At 34.6% G+C, this 17,079-nt stretch overlaps 1 protein-coding gene and 1 long non-coding RNA gene across 2 annotated transcripts; one reads left to right on the top strand and one right to left on the bottom strand.

The window, feature by feature from the left end:
- The first annotated feature begins 8 nt into the window (after positions 1–8).
- LOC116511162 lies at positions 9–16,566 on the top strand. The gene is made up of 3 exons (XR_004255726.1): positions 9–220; positions 13,421–13,662; positions 16,471–16,566. It is a non-coding gene; the product is annotated as an uncharacterized LOC116511162 (long non-coding RNA).
- HMOX1 (heme oxygenase 1) lies at positions 3,807–12,324 on the bottom strand. The gene is made up of 5 exons (XM_032221019.1): positions 12,147–12,324; positions 11,584–11,704; positions 6,797–7,288; positions 5,242–5,350; positions 3,807–4,485 (listed from the first exon to the last, which is right to left on the bottom strand). Exons 1-5 carry the CDS (start codon positions 12,164–12,166, stop codon positions 4,358–4,360), a joined length of 870 nt encoding a protein of 289 aa, XP_032076910.1. The 5' UTR covers positions 12,167–12,324; the 3' UTR covers positions 3,807–4,357.
- Positions 16,567–17,079: the final 513 nt, after the last annotated feature.

Genomic DNA, 17,079 nt, shown 5'->3' with positions numbered 1-17,079 from the left:
GGCGCGAGAGAGCGGCGACGGCAAGAGCCGAAAGCGATTGGAGGCGACCTAAATCAGGGCCCGCCTCTTTTCCTGTATCGAATTGGTCAGAGGAACTTTTTTTTGGCGCCAAAACTTTTTGCTTGCAGCGAAAACAAGGAAGGGAGATTTAAAATGGCGGCTCCGGCTCGAAATGGGAGAGATTCGGCGCTTTTTGCGAAATTCGCCATCGCGTTCATGTGTAGGTTTATTGTCCTTGATAGCTATGGAAGAAAGTAGTCCTGCAAATAAAACTTGCCTTTTCCAAGCCAGAAAGTATGAGAAAAGTGTGTGTGTGTAAAAAAAAAGATTGAAAGCAGACTTGGAAAGAACAAAAAAGAAATATCAAAGTAAGCTAAAAGTGCAGGACATTTTTTTGTTTTTTTTTAATTTTAATAAAATTATTTTTAAAAATAAGATTTTAGTAATAAACCAATGCATTGGGGATTTAAGTATTATGTAAGATCAAATATTAATATTAAATTAGTAATGTTTAATATTAATAAATTAATATTTATTAAAACTTTAATGCCAAGTTTAGATAATATTTGTAACTTGATTTCAGGCCTTTCTAGCTATAAATAAAATTGATTAATTAAAAGTGTAAGAAAGGGAAAAAATAGAAAAATAAGCAAAAAGATGCAAAGTGGCTTCTTATCTTTACAGCACAATTCTGATCTTATAAGTACAATTATAAAGTCACAACTGATGTCTCTATAGTCTTTGTCTAGTAATCAAAACCATAAATCAAGTTATTTACTCAGTCCATTTTTCTGTTTTATGCAAACAATTAGACAAAAACAAACTTTCCAGCTCTCTTTCCATAACTTACTCTTCAAGATTTCCACTTCATCATTTGTTCTAAATTTACAGATGCTTTTTTTCCCAGAGATTTCCATTTTATTGACTTATTGTTTAATCTTCTTTTTTAACTTTCCAAGTCTTGGATTCATTTTTCAGAATTGTTAATTTAGTAGGTAGTTATTTAGTCAACTAGGAACATCATTTTGGTTAACTTATTGTCCAATTCCTTAAAACATTTTCTGAAATAAATCTGGTATAAGTCATCTCTCTGAGGTTGCTGTATGGATCCAGCTTTTCTGGTGATAGTCATTGTAATATTGTAATCCAAAAGTGAAAGTGTCTCTATTTTAAGGGAGAAAGTAAAAGCAAAGCTCTCCCTTCCCTCCTTTTGTCTTTCTGTGCCCTTAATATACTACTTTCCTCTCAAATGTCACTCCTTATTTACAGTTAGCATCACTCTGTCTCCTATCTTTATCTATTGTTCTGTAAATTTCACCCGTTAACTGAATAATAATAATAATAAATCCATGAAAGCTCAATTTGTCTAGTTTAATTCCAATTTATTCAACAACTTTCATCAGAAAACAATATTAAAAACCTTTCTCCATTTTAAACTTTCTTACATCCATTCCTTCTTAAGCTCTTTGCTGAAAGTATTTAAATCTTTAATCCCTCTCCCTCCCCTTCTAAGTCCAAAAAGAATGTTGACTCATCAAGTGGAATTCTCTTATCCTTCCATTCAGCAAATATCTCTTTAACTATAAATTAATTACATCCCAAAGTGTTTATGTGAGGCTTGTGCAAACCTTGTGTCCAAAAGGCTATGAGCTTGGTTGAGATCCCTCCACATCTATTTGCTCAACCCACAAATCTACTGCAAAAACCTGTAGTCTTCTCACAAGCAGCAAGTATGTGGAATGCAAATGGGCAATCTCACACACTCTTTATGTTGGAAGGCAGTGCCAGCCAGAATTCACCATTTGGCTATTGATCACCACAATGCCATTTAGGAATGTCTAGTCTGGCATAGTTCTTCATACAACAGTGTCAATTTGAATTTTTTATGTGGTAAATATTGATAAACCTTACAAATAAAATCTTTTGAAGGCTGCTCTATAATTTTTAAAAGTGGGAATGGGTCTTGGAGGACAAAAGTTTAGGAAACGCTATTAGACTAATATAAGCATTATTTCTGTTTTGTTTCACATGGAACAGTTGCCGCCCCCCCCCCCCCCCGCCGCCTTTTATTTTTTGGAGAATTTAAGGTTTGCATATAGTGTTAAGACATAATGTGATTTGTTCAATAAGTATGGCAAGCAAGTTGAAGGCAAACAAATATGATAGCACAGCAGATTGGGAACCTTGTCTCAGTCCACTTTAAAGACAAGCTTAAGGTAACGACTTTAACAGGAAACACTCTGCATATATTACATACATAAATGCTCCTCATTGATAGTTTTTGTTTTTTTGTTTACGTATTGTGTATTTATGTTGTAAACTGTCTGAACTGAGCAGCCTTACAAGTCTTGAAATAAACTGACCAGCACCTCTTTCACTTTCACATGGAAAGAAAAAAGATAGGATGGGAAAGAAAGAAGGGTAGTGAGTAGAGGATAATGGCATGTGAACCTCTGCAGAATTCCATAGATGTCATAAGTGACTGTTCAATTATAGATTCACCTGGAAGCATTTTCCATGGGAAAACTCATTAAAAGACTGCAAGGCATTTTCTTCAGTCTTTTGCAACATGAGATTTTTTAGTTTTCTGTATAATAATTTGGGAGCACTTTCATTGCTAAACAAGTATTCTGATTTTCCTAGGAAACAGGGTTTGTGCAATCACATTGGGTTGTTTGTATAGTTGTGTAGTTTGCTGTGTTCTGCAAAACCAGATATGGATGCATAAATTGATAACTGCTTTGCATGAATTTGGCCAATTTAATCAAACGAGTACAGACCTTTTTAGTGATCATTTGATGATGGTTCTGAAAAAGTAACTTTATGGTTAGCCTTTATATTTATGACCATTGGAAAGACCCATGGCTATGTGATCACCATTTGTGTACTTCACAACTGTTTTCCAACAAGTAGATGGAAAGCTAAAGTACAACTAAGTCTTGATCACATGATATCTCACTTAATGGCATGTGGTGACTCATTTATCAAGTGATGTGAATCATTGCAATTCAAATTTAGTGAAAAGTTCAATATAAATATAATAAATAATACAATCGAATTAGTTTTTGAAGGATGGGAATTAAAGTTAGCATTTGATATTGAAATATATTATTTAAAAAATATAAATTCACTGAAATCAAAAATGTACTGAATAGCTAAAGGGGCTAGAATGAAATAATTGTATTCTATGTATACTCCTTATTTGGGCCCAAGAGAATTATTATTATTATTATATTTCATGGATGTATGAACTGGGTGCTAATTTGTATTTAATCTAGATCAAGATCAGTATGAGATTTTAGTAATGTCAGTATTCTTTTTAGGAAATAAATTTTTTCCTGTTTTTAACTACATATATTACTAATATATTTATTGCTACCTGAGCAAGTGCTCCTACCTCATATGTTTTAAGCTTTATTATAATTTTAGTAAATATATTCTAGACTTAAAACAAGCCTTAACAAAATGCATTTTTCCTCAATTTGTCTAAAATATGATAAAGTAACCCTTTCTAAGTTAGCCAATAATATTAAGGTAATAAACCATTGATATGTGTGGACTGCTGGACTCTAAAACATAAACAGCTGTTATAGAGATCACATGTTAGGTCCTTCCAATGAACGCCTTTTCAATATTGACTTTTAAAAGATTTTATAATAACTGTGGTACTGAATGATTTAATTATCTTCCCAAATACAGGGATAAATAAGCTTTGTCAGAGTACTGATTAGTCCATTTCTCTCAGTTGTATAACTCAGGTAGAAAGGCAAACGTTCTTCAAACAATTTGATAAACACATAAAAGTATATAGTTGAATTAACTTACAAGAGCTTTAATGAAAGTACATATAACTTAAAAGTACAAGGTACAAATACAAGAATATTTTGTTCTGTTCCTGAAAGGTCATTGGTAAGGCACATCTGCTTTAAAGTTGTAGAAGTATGTCACATAATGTCATAGTTAAGCAATCAATTGCATTGTAGGACAAAGAAAAGCAAGCTATGCAACATATACTGTATAGAAAATATTGTACACAAACTCTGGACAAAATATCACAGCTTAATGTATTCCTCAAATATCCCAGATAGCAAGTTATCATTCTTTTCTCATCTTGGCTTCGTATTGGTTTAATGGCATGTCATAAAATGGCATTTCAGGTTCTTTAGAGAAATGTATTTGACACCCAACTTCTTTTAAAAAACTATTAACAAAAATACCTAGACCTGGAGAAATAGTCAAACTCAGTGCTTCCATTATGCCAGATAATCTAAATCTGTAACCCTAATTTTTTCTTTAAAAAAATGCATTAGTTCAAGAATAGGTAAGTAGTAGTAAAAGTGCTTAAGTTCTTTTCAGTTCATAGAGCATACAAGCCCACACCAACTGTTGCTGCTAATAAGAAAAGAGCGAGAGTCCAACGCAAGAGTGAGGTGCTGGGCAGCAGGTCTGTATGCTTCATCTGTGCTTGGCCATTTTCATTTAGCACTGTATTAAGAAAACAAATATTGTTCAGAATAAAAACCAGCTGGAAAGGTTGCATTAATAAATTATTAAGCACAGCAATGTTTTAGTCACAGTCATAGCATCCCTAAATACCTAGTACCTAGTAGCTCTGCAAACAAAGCATACTGCAGTAACACTGCAAAGTTTATGAGACCATATATTACAATTGTGTGGACTTAAATTGTGGGATAGACAACCATTTGGTGGTTGTAGCTTTCAAATGAATTAACTATGTGGGGTGGGGAGGGAAATGAGGAAATGCACAACTTGTAAGCAAGAACAACCATGAAAAGTTAACTATAGTCTTATAGTTATGCAATCAAATATATGATCATAAATCTTTAAACAGCCATAACAAGCCATGGAGATATCAACATGGTAAATATGTGCATCGTGATATCACAAAAATGATGAAATTATTCAATATGTGACAAGATGCTCCTGTCATTTTCCCCTCTAGATTATTGTATGAAATATTTGGATATGCATTCTTTGGTAGAACTCCACTTGTAACTTATAGTGTAGCCTATACCAAATTTAGATATTTTAGATGCACATGGGAAGGTAGATGACAAAGGGAGGTGTGTAAAAAATTGAGCATATTTTATAATATATACTGATTTTTCAATTATCCAGGATAAAAATCAATAAGAAAATAAATTGCAATAGTGAATATTAATGAATCATTATTTTTATTGCGGTTGAAAAAACAATCTGAAAGCTAAAATAATTGCTTACGCTGTGTTCTGTTGCTTCCTGTTGTGTGAAAATCTAATTTGGATTTCCCAAGACGATTGTTCTGTGGAGGCTTGCTTTGATCCACCAACTTTTGCAGCTCCTGAAACACCTGAGAAAAATGAATCATAGAGTAGTTTATTTGCAAAGAAGTATTCTTTTTCTTCGTTCCTGAATTTAGAATTTGTGAGATCCATTTTAAGGAATTTAGAAAGTCTCCTTATCTTCCAGTCTTCCTGCTTCAGTATAACTTTTGGTATGGAAAGCAACACAAAAATGGATGTTTAATATGTTCAATGATGGCAAAGTAGATCTTTGCAATAATGGATATAATAATGAATATAATTTGAATATGAAATGCTATAAATCTAGTGCATAGGTAAATATGAAAAATTGGTTCTTCCTGTAGATATGTTTCTATCTATCTGCAGGTAAAGAAAATGTATTTGCAATACTAGTAACTTGGGAGGATAAAAAGAAAGAGGGCTCCAATTCATATTTCCTAATCAAATACATAATACTTCATTTGTATTGATAGAATTTGAACTTTCTTCAGTATGGAAAGTATTGGTCATGAGATCATCAATCAATTACATATACATTTAATTTTGAATTCTATACTGCTAAGTGCCTCTATTGTTGGAAATAATGCATAAGTATAATGAATAATCTAATTATCTTTTTAAAATGTCCATGCTAATGACCATGACCACATCTTATAAAAATGAAATTCAATAGTTAACAATACATAATATGGGGATGTATTTTTTTAAATATGTCTTGAATCATCCCAATTTCACCTTCATTGGCTGACTTAAGTTACTGGTATTATGAAACAGTTTTATAAAACAGCACTATGGTTTTCTCTATTCAATTTTTCTTTTGAGATAAAGAGGCTCTTATACTGTAGCTTTTACTCAATAGAGCTAGCTGCTATAACTCCTTTGTCCTTCCCCACAATGTTCTTTGAGATACAATAGCCTAATAGTATCTTAATAATATTCAATTGATATAAAATTTTACAAAAATATAGTGAAAGAACCCAGGCTAAATGCTGAGATAAGCTAATTGTCTATAAACAGATGTCAGGAAGCAAGGATTTTTGATAGATTTGAATACTTCCATGTATATTTTCAAAGGATTCCCCCCTTTTTTTCTTGAAACCTGTGCTCCTTTGTAAAAATTAACCAAATCAATTTGTAGGGTCTTGCTTGAAGCATCTTAAGAATATGGTAATATGTTAATTAGTTATTATTATTTACATTGGTTGATTCTAATAGAGCAGGTTGTTTTATTTGAGACGGTCATCTTAAGGTTTTAAAATGCAGCACAATTATTTCTAATACACCCAAACTCCAGGATCATAATAATCTTTATGATTAGCCAGAGGAAAAGTTCTATGAAAATCACCCCATCGTTATTGATTGTTTTTGATAAAGGAGATATTTCAGTATACCAGATAAAACAGCAATCAATGTTTAAGTAGGAGAATTGTACTTCTTAAAATTACTTATTTCTTTGCTTTGCAAAAATTAAATATACGTGACTAATTACTCACTTCAATATTCAAAAGAAAAGATTTTCTGGCCTCTTCAACAATTCTCTCAATAGTAGAAGAATCCATGGGGATGCTGTTCATCCGAGCTCTATAAAGCTGTTTGAATTTGCTGATGTTGGTGATTCCAGGGAAATTGAAGAAAGACAGCCCTTTTCCAGTATTGGGCAAATTGAGAGATTTCTGGGCAATCTTCTTCAGAATTTGGCCTCCAGACAGATCTCCCAGGTATCGAGTGTAAGCATGGGCCACTAAAAGCTCAGGCTCATGCTGGCCCACGTGATGTATCCTATCCACATATTTTTGAGTTGCTTCCTGACACTGGATGTCTTTCTTCCATGTGGGACCATAGAAATACTCCAGGTCATCTTCCAGTGCAGCTGTGCGATTCAGTTCATTGGGGAAATAAACAGGCTCATATACTGGGTTGTCCTTGTTCCTTTCAGACTCTTCCTCCAGAGCCACATAGATGCAATACAGAGAACCCAAATAAAGCTAAAACAAGGACAGGGAGGAAAAGAAAAACAGTTACAAAACCTCCCTTTAGTCGTAAATGTTTCTTATTTATTTGATTTAATATTTAGATTCACCTTCCTATTAAAAAGCCACAGTGTTCATGAGTTTTGAATTCCAATTTTAGGTGGAAAAGGCTCCTAAGGACCAATTCCGTTTTGATAGCATTTGATGTCTGGGCAATTTTATTTGATTGTCTACAAATTGTGTTCAACCCTTTCATGTCATTTGGAATGGTTACGATGTGACATTTTATATTGGCATTCAATTATCCAACAATTTCAAAATCTTCATTAAACCCGGTAGGTTGAATGCAGTAGTATTGCCACACTGATGTGAGAAAAAGGTGTGGGACACCATATGTATTAAATTTGATTGGTCTTCACTTGTTGACCATTTGAATCCCAATTATAGGCATTCTAAAGGAAATAGAATTGATTTCCTAAAACTGCATGTATACTAACAGATTTCAACACTGGAAAAGACTCAACCTACGCTGGCAATGTTCCTGATAAAATCAGTGGGTTGTAAGTAGTGGAAAAAAGTTTTGAGTGATTTTCCTTATCTATTGTGACTTTCCATGTAAGAGTTCTACTGTTACAAATGCTCATCCACCCCCATGTGGAGAACTTTGAGATGCTACAGTGGCTAAAACAAATAAGAGAGAAATTAGGCCCTCATTCCAGCATTATTTTCCTACAGTGCAACATCACCTCTAGTTACAACCAAACTTTTAAAATTGACAGAAACAATTTTAAGAAAAAAGACTTTAGGTGTTATTTTTCCACTGCCATTTTTTAAAATGTTTTTTTTTATAAAATACTTTGTGTAATATTGGGTCTAAATACATTTGATCAGAAAAACAAAACTAGATATCTTTTAAATATTAACCAAATTCCATGAAACATTTGCTTAGATTCAATAAAAGAGCTAGTTTCACAACAATTTGAGGAAAATACTGTGTTTAGAGGTTGTAAGAAAAAATAGGACTACTAGAAAATGGCTTAAATATGCAATGCAGTCAATATCCATGCAGTCATATAGACCCTGGTGTTAGTAGGATGTCTACATAGGAATTTCCTAGGGTCTTAGATTGGCCTCTAAACTTGCTAAATTTTTAGCACTGTTTAGCTGTTTTCATTTTTCACCCCAGGTTTTGGACAGGTGGGCTTCAAAACTTTTAGCAAGGGGTTCTCTGCCCAGTTGCTGGGTGGGTGTGGCCTAGTTGGCCTCCTTCACCTGGGGGGGGGGATTTTGCCCGCCCTGGGTTCTGGAGGCTTTTCTCGAGCCTCTAGGAGGGTGAAAATGGCCTCCCCAGGCTCCTGAACTTCCCATAGGCTAGTTTTTCGCCCTCCCTGAGCCTCCGTGCACATCTTGCACTTACCTGCATTCAAAACAGGCTGCGGGAGGACTCCTGGGAGGGACGGGGTGGGAGGAGCCAACCAGGGGTGGGATTTGGGGGTTCTCTGAACTGCACAGAATCTTAGCTAGAGATTCTCCTGAACCTCTGCAAACTCCCAGAAGCCACCCCTGGTTTTGGACCATTGTGTGGCTTGAGAGTATGGGAGGAGCATGAGTAGAACAAAGTCATTAGAGAATGTAGATTGAGTTTGCCGATCATAGTTGTTGTATTTAGTGATCTACAATTCTACCCTCAGCTAGCAGTATAATATGATACTCTCAGACTGCATCAAAATACATATTTAGAATATAGAGCTTTGTCTAACACATTTTAGAATCATATGCTTTCTTTTATTCTCCTGAGAACTTAATGTGATGGAAATTATTTTATATATTTATATTATTAAATTTATATGAAAAACTCACTTTCTTAATTTAGCTATTAGAATCCTTTTTATATTCAAAGGTTGGCGCCCCTTGCACTAGCATTTTCCATTTGGCTACACCTTGATGCCACTATTTCACACTTGGCAGATCATGCAGTATTATGCAGATTAATGGATTAAACCTTTAATCAGGTGTCTGGAATACGATGTATTTGTCTTGAGGTTAGTGTATAAATTTCAAATCTGTAATTTGGTCTGTTGCACTTTTTTTTTAAACTGTGCCTTCTTTTTATATTGTCTACTTGTCAAAAGCAGCATGAAATGTTGATAATCCTAAACAGTAAAACAGCCCTAGCCAGTTGGGATGACTCCTCAAAGGATTCAGCTCCTATAATTCCCAACTTGCATAATTGCTATAGCTGGATGAAGATGAAAATTAATAGTCTGATACAACTTGAAGATTCTCCTTTGAGAAATGTTGCAGTAGATACTAGGTGAGAATTAGGGAAAGGAAGAACTGAGAGACATGTTTGATGTTACTGCTTAATCAGCAGTTTTAGAAAGGGAAGTAAATGTTTGTCAGCTTCAGGAGATTATTCTTAGAGAATGAAATGTATTACTATTTTTTTCTGGGACCTCTAAAACCAAGCAATTTTTAAAAATAATATAATTGTTCCCTTTCCAGATTTTTTTTTACTATTACTATTAAGAAGTCTGGGTGGAAATGGCAAATTGTAGTGAATCACTGAAACTTCCCTAACCCATTAGCTGGTAATCAGCAACTTTGGGCAAAAATTCATTTGAAGACAATGGAATGTACTGTCTTGATTCTATTTGTTTTCTCATTATTTGTTCTTACACCTGAAAATAACAACAGAGCCAATCATAATAAACTTGCATTGTATATAATTTAGACCTAATGTTACACAACCATACACACATATCAAAACTTATTTACATTTTCTCTAGGTAATAATGGAGTTTTGAATAATTATATTAGTTATGATGTTTCTTGTTTGTACTTGCCTCTCATTCAATCTAGCTTACTGGAGACCAGCCAATCAACAAAGAAAAGGAATCTGAGGAAGTTCTAACATTCCATTTGCTAGAAGTATTTTGGTCAATTGAGGTTAATTTTATTTGTATTGCCATCACTTCCATTTTACTTTAGTAAAAATGTTCTACCTTATTTTTCCCTCTGTTGGTTTTATTAATTGTGTCCCTATTTCCTAGCATCCATTATCCATTCAGCACTTTTATCTAACAACTATTTCTAGTGGAAATAGTCTAACAGTTGTACTGGAAAATGAATATTAATGTATTTGTGCATTTCTTTGGTCATCTATATTGACATTGCAAAAATGCATAATATGTTTCCATCCAAAAATGAATCAGGGAATTGTGTCTTCCCATCTTATATACTGTAATTCAACATAAAATTGTATATTATGATTTACACTATCAGTTTCCTTTCTTTTTTATTTTAAGAGTTCCTCAATTCACTTTAAATATATAATGCAAATATAGCAAACATATAATGTGTGATTTCTTGTTGAATATGCATTCTAGGTGTATATGGTGTAGTGCTGCTATGGTGTAATGTTTTTGTTTCAGAACAACAATATTTACCAGCACAGTAGACCTGTCTGTCAGGTTTATCGTGGGGTAATTTTTTTTACTTGCTTGTTTTCTTTTTGTTAACGTGTAATACATGTATTAATTATTCTATTTACAGAATTCTATATTTTCAATCTTTTATAAAGTTGTACATTCTGATGAAGTTCCTCTTCTCAAGCAAAATCTATATATATCTCAAGAATAACTTGAATTAAGTATTTGGATTATGCCTTAACTTTAACAAATATTATATTCCCACGTGTACTGAGGAACAAGTTCTAGTGAAAATTATTTCTGAATAAACATATTTAAGATTGATATAGCAGTGGAGACAAGCACAAAATTGCTTACACCAATTGTAATTAAGGAGAAGAGGGTCAAAATCAGAAGAAGGATGACTAGACTTCTGTCTCTTATTTTATTTTTAATATTTTGTTAAAATACTAAGGTCCATAAATTCAAACCAGATCAAATGTAGTTATTGGCAGAAGTTACTGTACCATTGAAGTTAATAAATAGTAGAAATTTAAAAATACATAATTATCCTGGGAATTTATTTTCAGTTCCAAAACTGAATTTGGGGGAGGGGGTTTCCCTCACACAAATCCTCCCACTCTTTTTTTCTACCTGGTACTTTGTCTTCCATGGGAAGCCTGGAGCCTTGAAGGATCTACGGTTCTAATGTAATCTGAGTTGTCCAATTTCCTGTGCCCAGGATAGTAAGCTAGTTCAATTTTCTTTTACATCAACTTACATTATATTGTACCTACAAATCTTTATTTCCTTTACATCAACTTACATTATACTGCATCTACAGCTTAATTTACAATTTATCCATAAACCATTGCTCCTCCAAAACCACAAGACATGTACCTTAAATTCATGAAGTGACACCTGTCCCTTTTGGAAAATCTTCATGAAGTCTGTGTTTTCTGCCTCTTCATGAACATCTTTGGTGTTTTCCTTCAGGGCTTCTGAAAGGTCCTGAAACTTCCTGTTGAAGATATGAAAGAAAGGGAGCGGTTTAGGATATAATTGGTATTAAAGAATTTCTCATTAGTCCTTTAACAAAGAAGTTAAATTGGCAATCTTAGGAAACCAGAGAAAAAGATGAACATCCTTTCTAGACAATAGTGAAAGGACCTCTCCATTCTTCAGGGACAAGATATGTTCAAACAAAAAGTTACATTTCTTTGGACAAAAAAATAGTTTGGGAAAAATTACAGATGTCAAACTAAAAGATCACATATCAGGCTGACATTTAGAATGGAATCAGATTGGTGGGATTACAATCTATTTATTCATACGAACTTTTCTGGGATCGCAGAGATCTGTTAACGAAAGAAATGCCAAGAATTCTAATGTAGAACATCTGTGAATGAGAAAAGTACATGCTGAATATATATATATATTAATGTCTTAAAACCAACACTCACCCTTCAGTGTGCTGAGCCATTCTTCCCTTTTTCTGTTGTTAGCTATCCTTTCTTTCGTCTTTCTGTTGCCCTTTTGCTTTGTTCTTTCCAGAGGCTGAGAGGTTTCTGAATGAAGCAGTCCTCCTCCTTCATCATTCTCTTTATACGTTTACTGTGCGATCACGTGCTCAGCCAGAAAACATCTAACCTCAGAAAACATAAAGTTCTCTTGCAACATGTACACTTTTTTTGCCACACCTCCTCACTAGAGAAGTTCAGCCCTTTCCTTTTTTTTCTCTTTCTTCTCTGATTAGGGAGGGAGGAAGCGAAGTCATCTGATGCGGCTTTATTGACAACTAAGCACAACAGGATGTCAAGAGACTTCTCTGTAAAGAATGCTGGGCATTAACCGTTTCATTCCACAGAGCCAACCAATTTCTTTTTTTCAAACATTAGGTTCTCTTGATAGTATTTGTTTTTTATACATATTGGATATACAGTACAAGCAATTCAAAAGAGGCAGACAATGTACTGTACACCATATTTTTGTTCCTTGAGCTAGGGGATAATCTTATTGGAAGCTTTGATATACATGCGGCAGTGGGAAATTTATGATGCTGACGTTTCTGTCAGCCTACTGGCAGAAAGTTCCTGCAGGGTAGATCTGTTGGTAGGATTTGATCAGATGTACATGGGAAATCCAGAGATGCTTGTTGGTGACTGAATGTGAATCCACTAGAGCCAAATCTATCTTGTCCCCGCTCTATGTGGTTTCCAACTGGATAAGCTTATTGTAGGATAAATTTCTCCCCTCTATAATCAACAAGAGGGGGAAATAATGCTCTTCCCTTGATTATAGTGCCTCTGTAATCCATTTTGCATTATATTGGGAGTACACTCTTATCTTTGTGGCAGTTTCATTGGAATACTCTGGGCGGATAAATTAATTGCCAGACTGAAATCAATAGTTCTATTAATGGTGTACTGAAATAAAACTGTTTATCTGTGGGAGAGCTAGCCAATCTGCAACCCTCAAATCCTTTGTGAGTGACCTTTTTATCTTTTGTCAACTCTCTGGATGGAGAAAAAAGGACAATCTCATAAAGGTCTAGAAACATTAAATAATGGGTCACTGTCAGGTTTTGGCTTTGTCTCCCATCCTAGAAGGTGGCATCTGACAATTGCCCATAAAGAAAGAAAAAAAGTTTCTGTGATTGATTTACTGCAGCAATTCTTTGGGTGCTGGACAATAGGAAATGATCAGCGCAGAAATAATCTATTTTCATTTGTTTTAGCTTGGGAGGCAGACACATGGAATCCAGGAAAGAGGACCTACTTGCGCTGACATTTCTGACTCAGCTCAACTTCTCAAAAATATCACTTTTCTTCAACTAGCCAGATTATTCCAGAGCATGGTGACAAACGGCTGCCACTCCCCCCCGCTTAATCTGGCTACATCATCATTGAATTTATTCTCACATGTATATAAAACAATTATATAACAATACAGAGACAGCTCACATTATCTACCACACTGGTGAGTCTCCTTTGTTACAAAGGATGATTAATTGTTAATTAACTGTCCCTTGTGATTTGTGCTATTTGGGCAGCAGAAAGAAAGAAAGAAAGAAAGTCCAGTCTAGGAAAGGTAAAGAACCGGAAATATCTAAATGATAATTCTTCCCACAGGCCATCAGAATCAACCAGTAGGCAGTTTTAAGCAACAGGGTTGCTTCATAGAAAGCATCCTGCTACTGAAGTAACCTGTTGCTAATGTCTATTTCACCATCATCATTTTCTCAAAATTCTTTGATATCATAGTGGGTGCACTAGTTCAGTGCATATATAATAGAACTATAGAACAGTGCATATATAATAAGTTCAGTGCACCCACTATGAAAAGCAGCATTATAGGAAACTTGGGTAAGCCTGTGCTGTCATAAGACTCCACATATATAAACCAATAATAACTATTACCATCAAGATGAACTTTGGGCAGGAATAGAATTTTTTGGATCATGGGACTTAACCTATCTACAAAATGGCTACTGTAGGCCAAGACACAAAATAATTTTCTCAGTAAGCCATTATTGGACCTTATTTGTTTAATTAAATAAAAGAAAGAAAAAGGAAAAAAACAAGGGAAGGAAAAGAACCATTCTCCTCCAACCCATCTAGCTCCACATAGTTCTATTATATATGTCTTTTTTTCTTCTTTCAGTTTGATAAGAGTATTTCCAGTTAGATACTGGATGCAGCCACCTCCTATGGTGGTTGTATTTAATTTTAAAAATAATGATTGAGAGATCTTTTGGTAAATTAAGGTGATTCCAGATGCTCAAGAAAAAAAAACACACACATATTCTCACTAATGTTACCAATATTTATAAAATAGTGCTTTGGTCAACGTACTAAACCTCCATTTAATGTTTTAGAAAATACTTGCATTTGGAAGTATTGGGACACCTCACAACTGATGAAACCTCTCTTGTATATGTGGGTCATGCCATTTTGGCAGTATCAGCAAGGACAAACACTTTTGCAGACTGAAAAAAAGGGAGAAATGACTTTCCTTAAAGTTATTGACACAGAAGCAGAGACAACCCTAGGTTGGGGAAATCTGCACCTCACAACAGGATTTTTTGTTGTTGCTACAGGGCATTTTTATTTAATAGTTCTTCTAAACCAAGGGTATCAGACTCACATTGTCACGGCGGCATCACGTGACGTATCAGGACTTTCCCCCCCCTTCGCTAAACTGGGCGGGAGAGGGGGCAGCACATGACACATCTGGCCCATGGGCTGTGAGTTTGACACCCCTGTTCTAAGCGATAACCTTTTAACCTCCTAAAATTATACTCTTCTTAATTTTTTTAGTGGTACAAGATTCACCACTAGCCCTTATATCTGAAATTTTGAATGGCCAGTTATTTAGCACATGGTGTGAAATCATGCTTCAGTTCCTACCAGTAATGGCTGCTTTTTTTCCAACTGTTGGTAAGAAACAATGCAGGAAGCTAATCTTAGAGAAAGACACATGCATTACTCAGCAACAACAGTGCCTTTATTGCAACACTCCAACAATGACACAGCAAAATGTTCTATGTACCTCAAAAAGAAATACTGACTCAGGGAGCACATTGTCATGCTGTACAACAGGAAACAGCAGCTGGTCCAAGGGTGGAGTGGAGAGAGGAACTAGCAAATATTTTATGAAAGCTCCCTAGCTGGGAAAGAGAAGGTAGCGTGGAAAATCCATGAACAAAGAGAGTTAAGAATAGAGCAGTTTTAATTTCACAAGTCATTTTGATTGTACAGTTTAAATGAAATATATTCTTCATCTTTTGACATTTTCTTGGCAACATACAAAGATGGTTTGCCACTGTTTACTTCTAAGATGTATTTCAGTTTTGCATTTAGTCTAAATTAATACTCTTACTCAAGTATTAAATCAGTCCCATCTTTGCTTAGCAATTTTCCAAGCCCAGATAAGATGAACTAGCTCAGTGTTTCTCAACCTTAGCAAATTTAAGATGGATGAACTGCAGTTCCCCAGGGCTATGTTTAATTGATCATAGTTTATACTTCTGTGGGGACAAAATATCAGTCATTTAACTCTCCAAGGTCTGATCAACTCCATAAATAATAACATTTTGCATGCTTCATATGCCAGTAAAATAGAGAAAAATGTTACAGATTTTTACACAAGAAAAGAAAATTGTATACAATTGAAAAGCAATTTTAAACAAAGAGCAAATTATATTAAAATTAATGCTTGCCCATGATAATGGACAAATGTTATGTCCTGTGTTGGCAAAGCAAAATGGCAGCTACATACCAAATACTTGCTTCCTCCATTATATTAGAAACATACAAAACTATTCAGATATACAATAGCAAACCCAACATAAAACAATATATGCCTGGAAATAAAAGTATTTGATAAAATAACAGTGTTTACAAATCAATCAATCTATAGTTAGATCAAGAAATTTTTCATGTCAGATCTTTATAGTAGTTGAGCTTCCTGGTCCTTTTTTCTCAATGTATTGGCTTGATTATCACTTCATTATTATTTTTTTGTATTAATCAATGCTTCAAGCTTCATGGGCATGATTCAGAAACATGCACACATTGCTAATTAAATAGGAAGGCTCATGTGCTTCTTCTGGAGTCACAGTGCATTAAGAATGCCAAGTGCAACACTTTCACTAAGTCATTGGCTTATGATGCAAATATAGGCTGAGCTCATTTTAGCCTCATGCGTGAGATCAAGAGCATCAACCACATGGATAGAGTGTGATGTATTTTAAAGACAACCTTCCTAACCTCTGATACTTTTCAGATATTCTGGACAACCACAGCTTTTATGGCTGACCAGCAAGGAATGGGAGTTTTATTTTACACATCAGGCAATCCCTGGACTGAGAAAATTCCAAGGATGGCAAATAACTCTATAAACTGGTGACAGTTTTCTGGATTGAATTTGTGTCCTTTACCTATTGCTCATTCCTGCAAATCCAGGAGCTGGATCAGTCATCTCAGCAAAATCACTTGGGAAATGTTCTATGAACTTGATGCTAATTACTTTATCACATTATACCAGTATTGACTTAAAGTAGTTTAATTGCTTAGGTGTGACAGAAATGCACAATAGAATTGGATTGTGCACTACACACCCTTACCCAGTGACTCATAATATGAACAAATGAGATATTAGCAATGCAGAAAACCATCATTGTAATCTGAAGAGATAAATACACTCTGTTCTTTAGGATAATGAGAGCCCTTTCATTTAAAACCATGCCAATTTACAAATGGCTCCATTATTCTTTGATATCTTAGTATTGGTTATGTACAACAACCGAAACGCTTTGATTCTGGTGTATTTGAAAACACAGTGAAAGGAATGATATGCTGTATCTTTGGACATGCAGAAACTCCTGCCATACCT

The sequence above is a fragment of the Thamnophis elegans genome, chromosome 7 (genome assembly GCF_009769535.1).
Source record: "Thamnophis elegans isolate rThaEle1 chromosome 7, rThaEle1.pri, whole genome shotgun sequence".
NCBI classification, from domain to species: Eukaryota; Metazoa; Chordata; class Lepidosauria; order Squamata; family Colubridae; genus Thamnophis; species Thamnophis elegans.
This window is presented reverse-complemented; position numbering and strand designations above follow the sequence as displayed.

Bases quoted from the DNA above. Each gene is read 5' to 3' on its own strand.
- HMOX1 (XM_032221019.1), bottom strand. From the start codon at position 12,166: ATGGCTCAGCACACTGAAGG. The intron at 5,351-6,796 runs GTGAGTAATTAG...CATTTTTCTCAG, and splicing joins CTTTTCTTTTGAATATTGAA to GTGTTTCAGGAGCTGCAAAA. The intron at 4,486-5,241 runs GTAAGCAATTAT...TTCTTAATACAG, and splicing joins AGGAAGCAACAGAACACAGC to TGCTAAATGAAAATGGCCAA.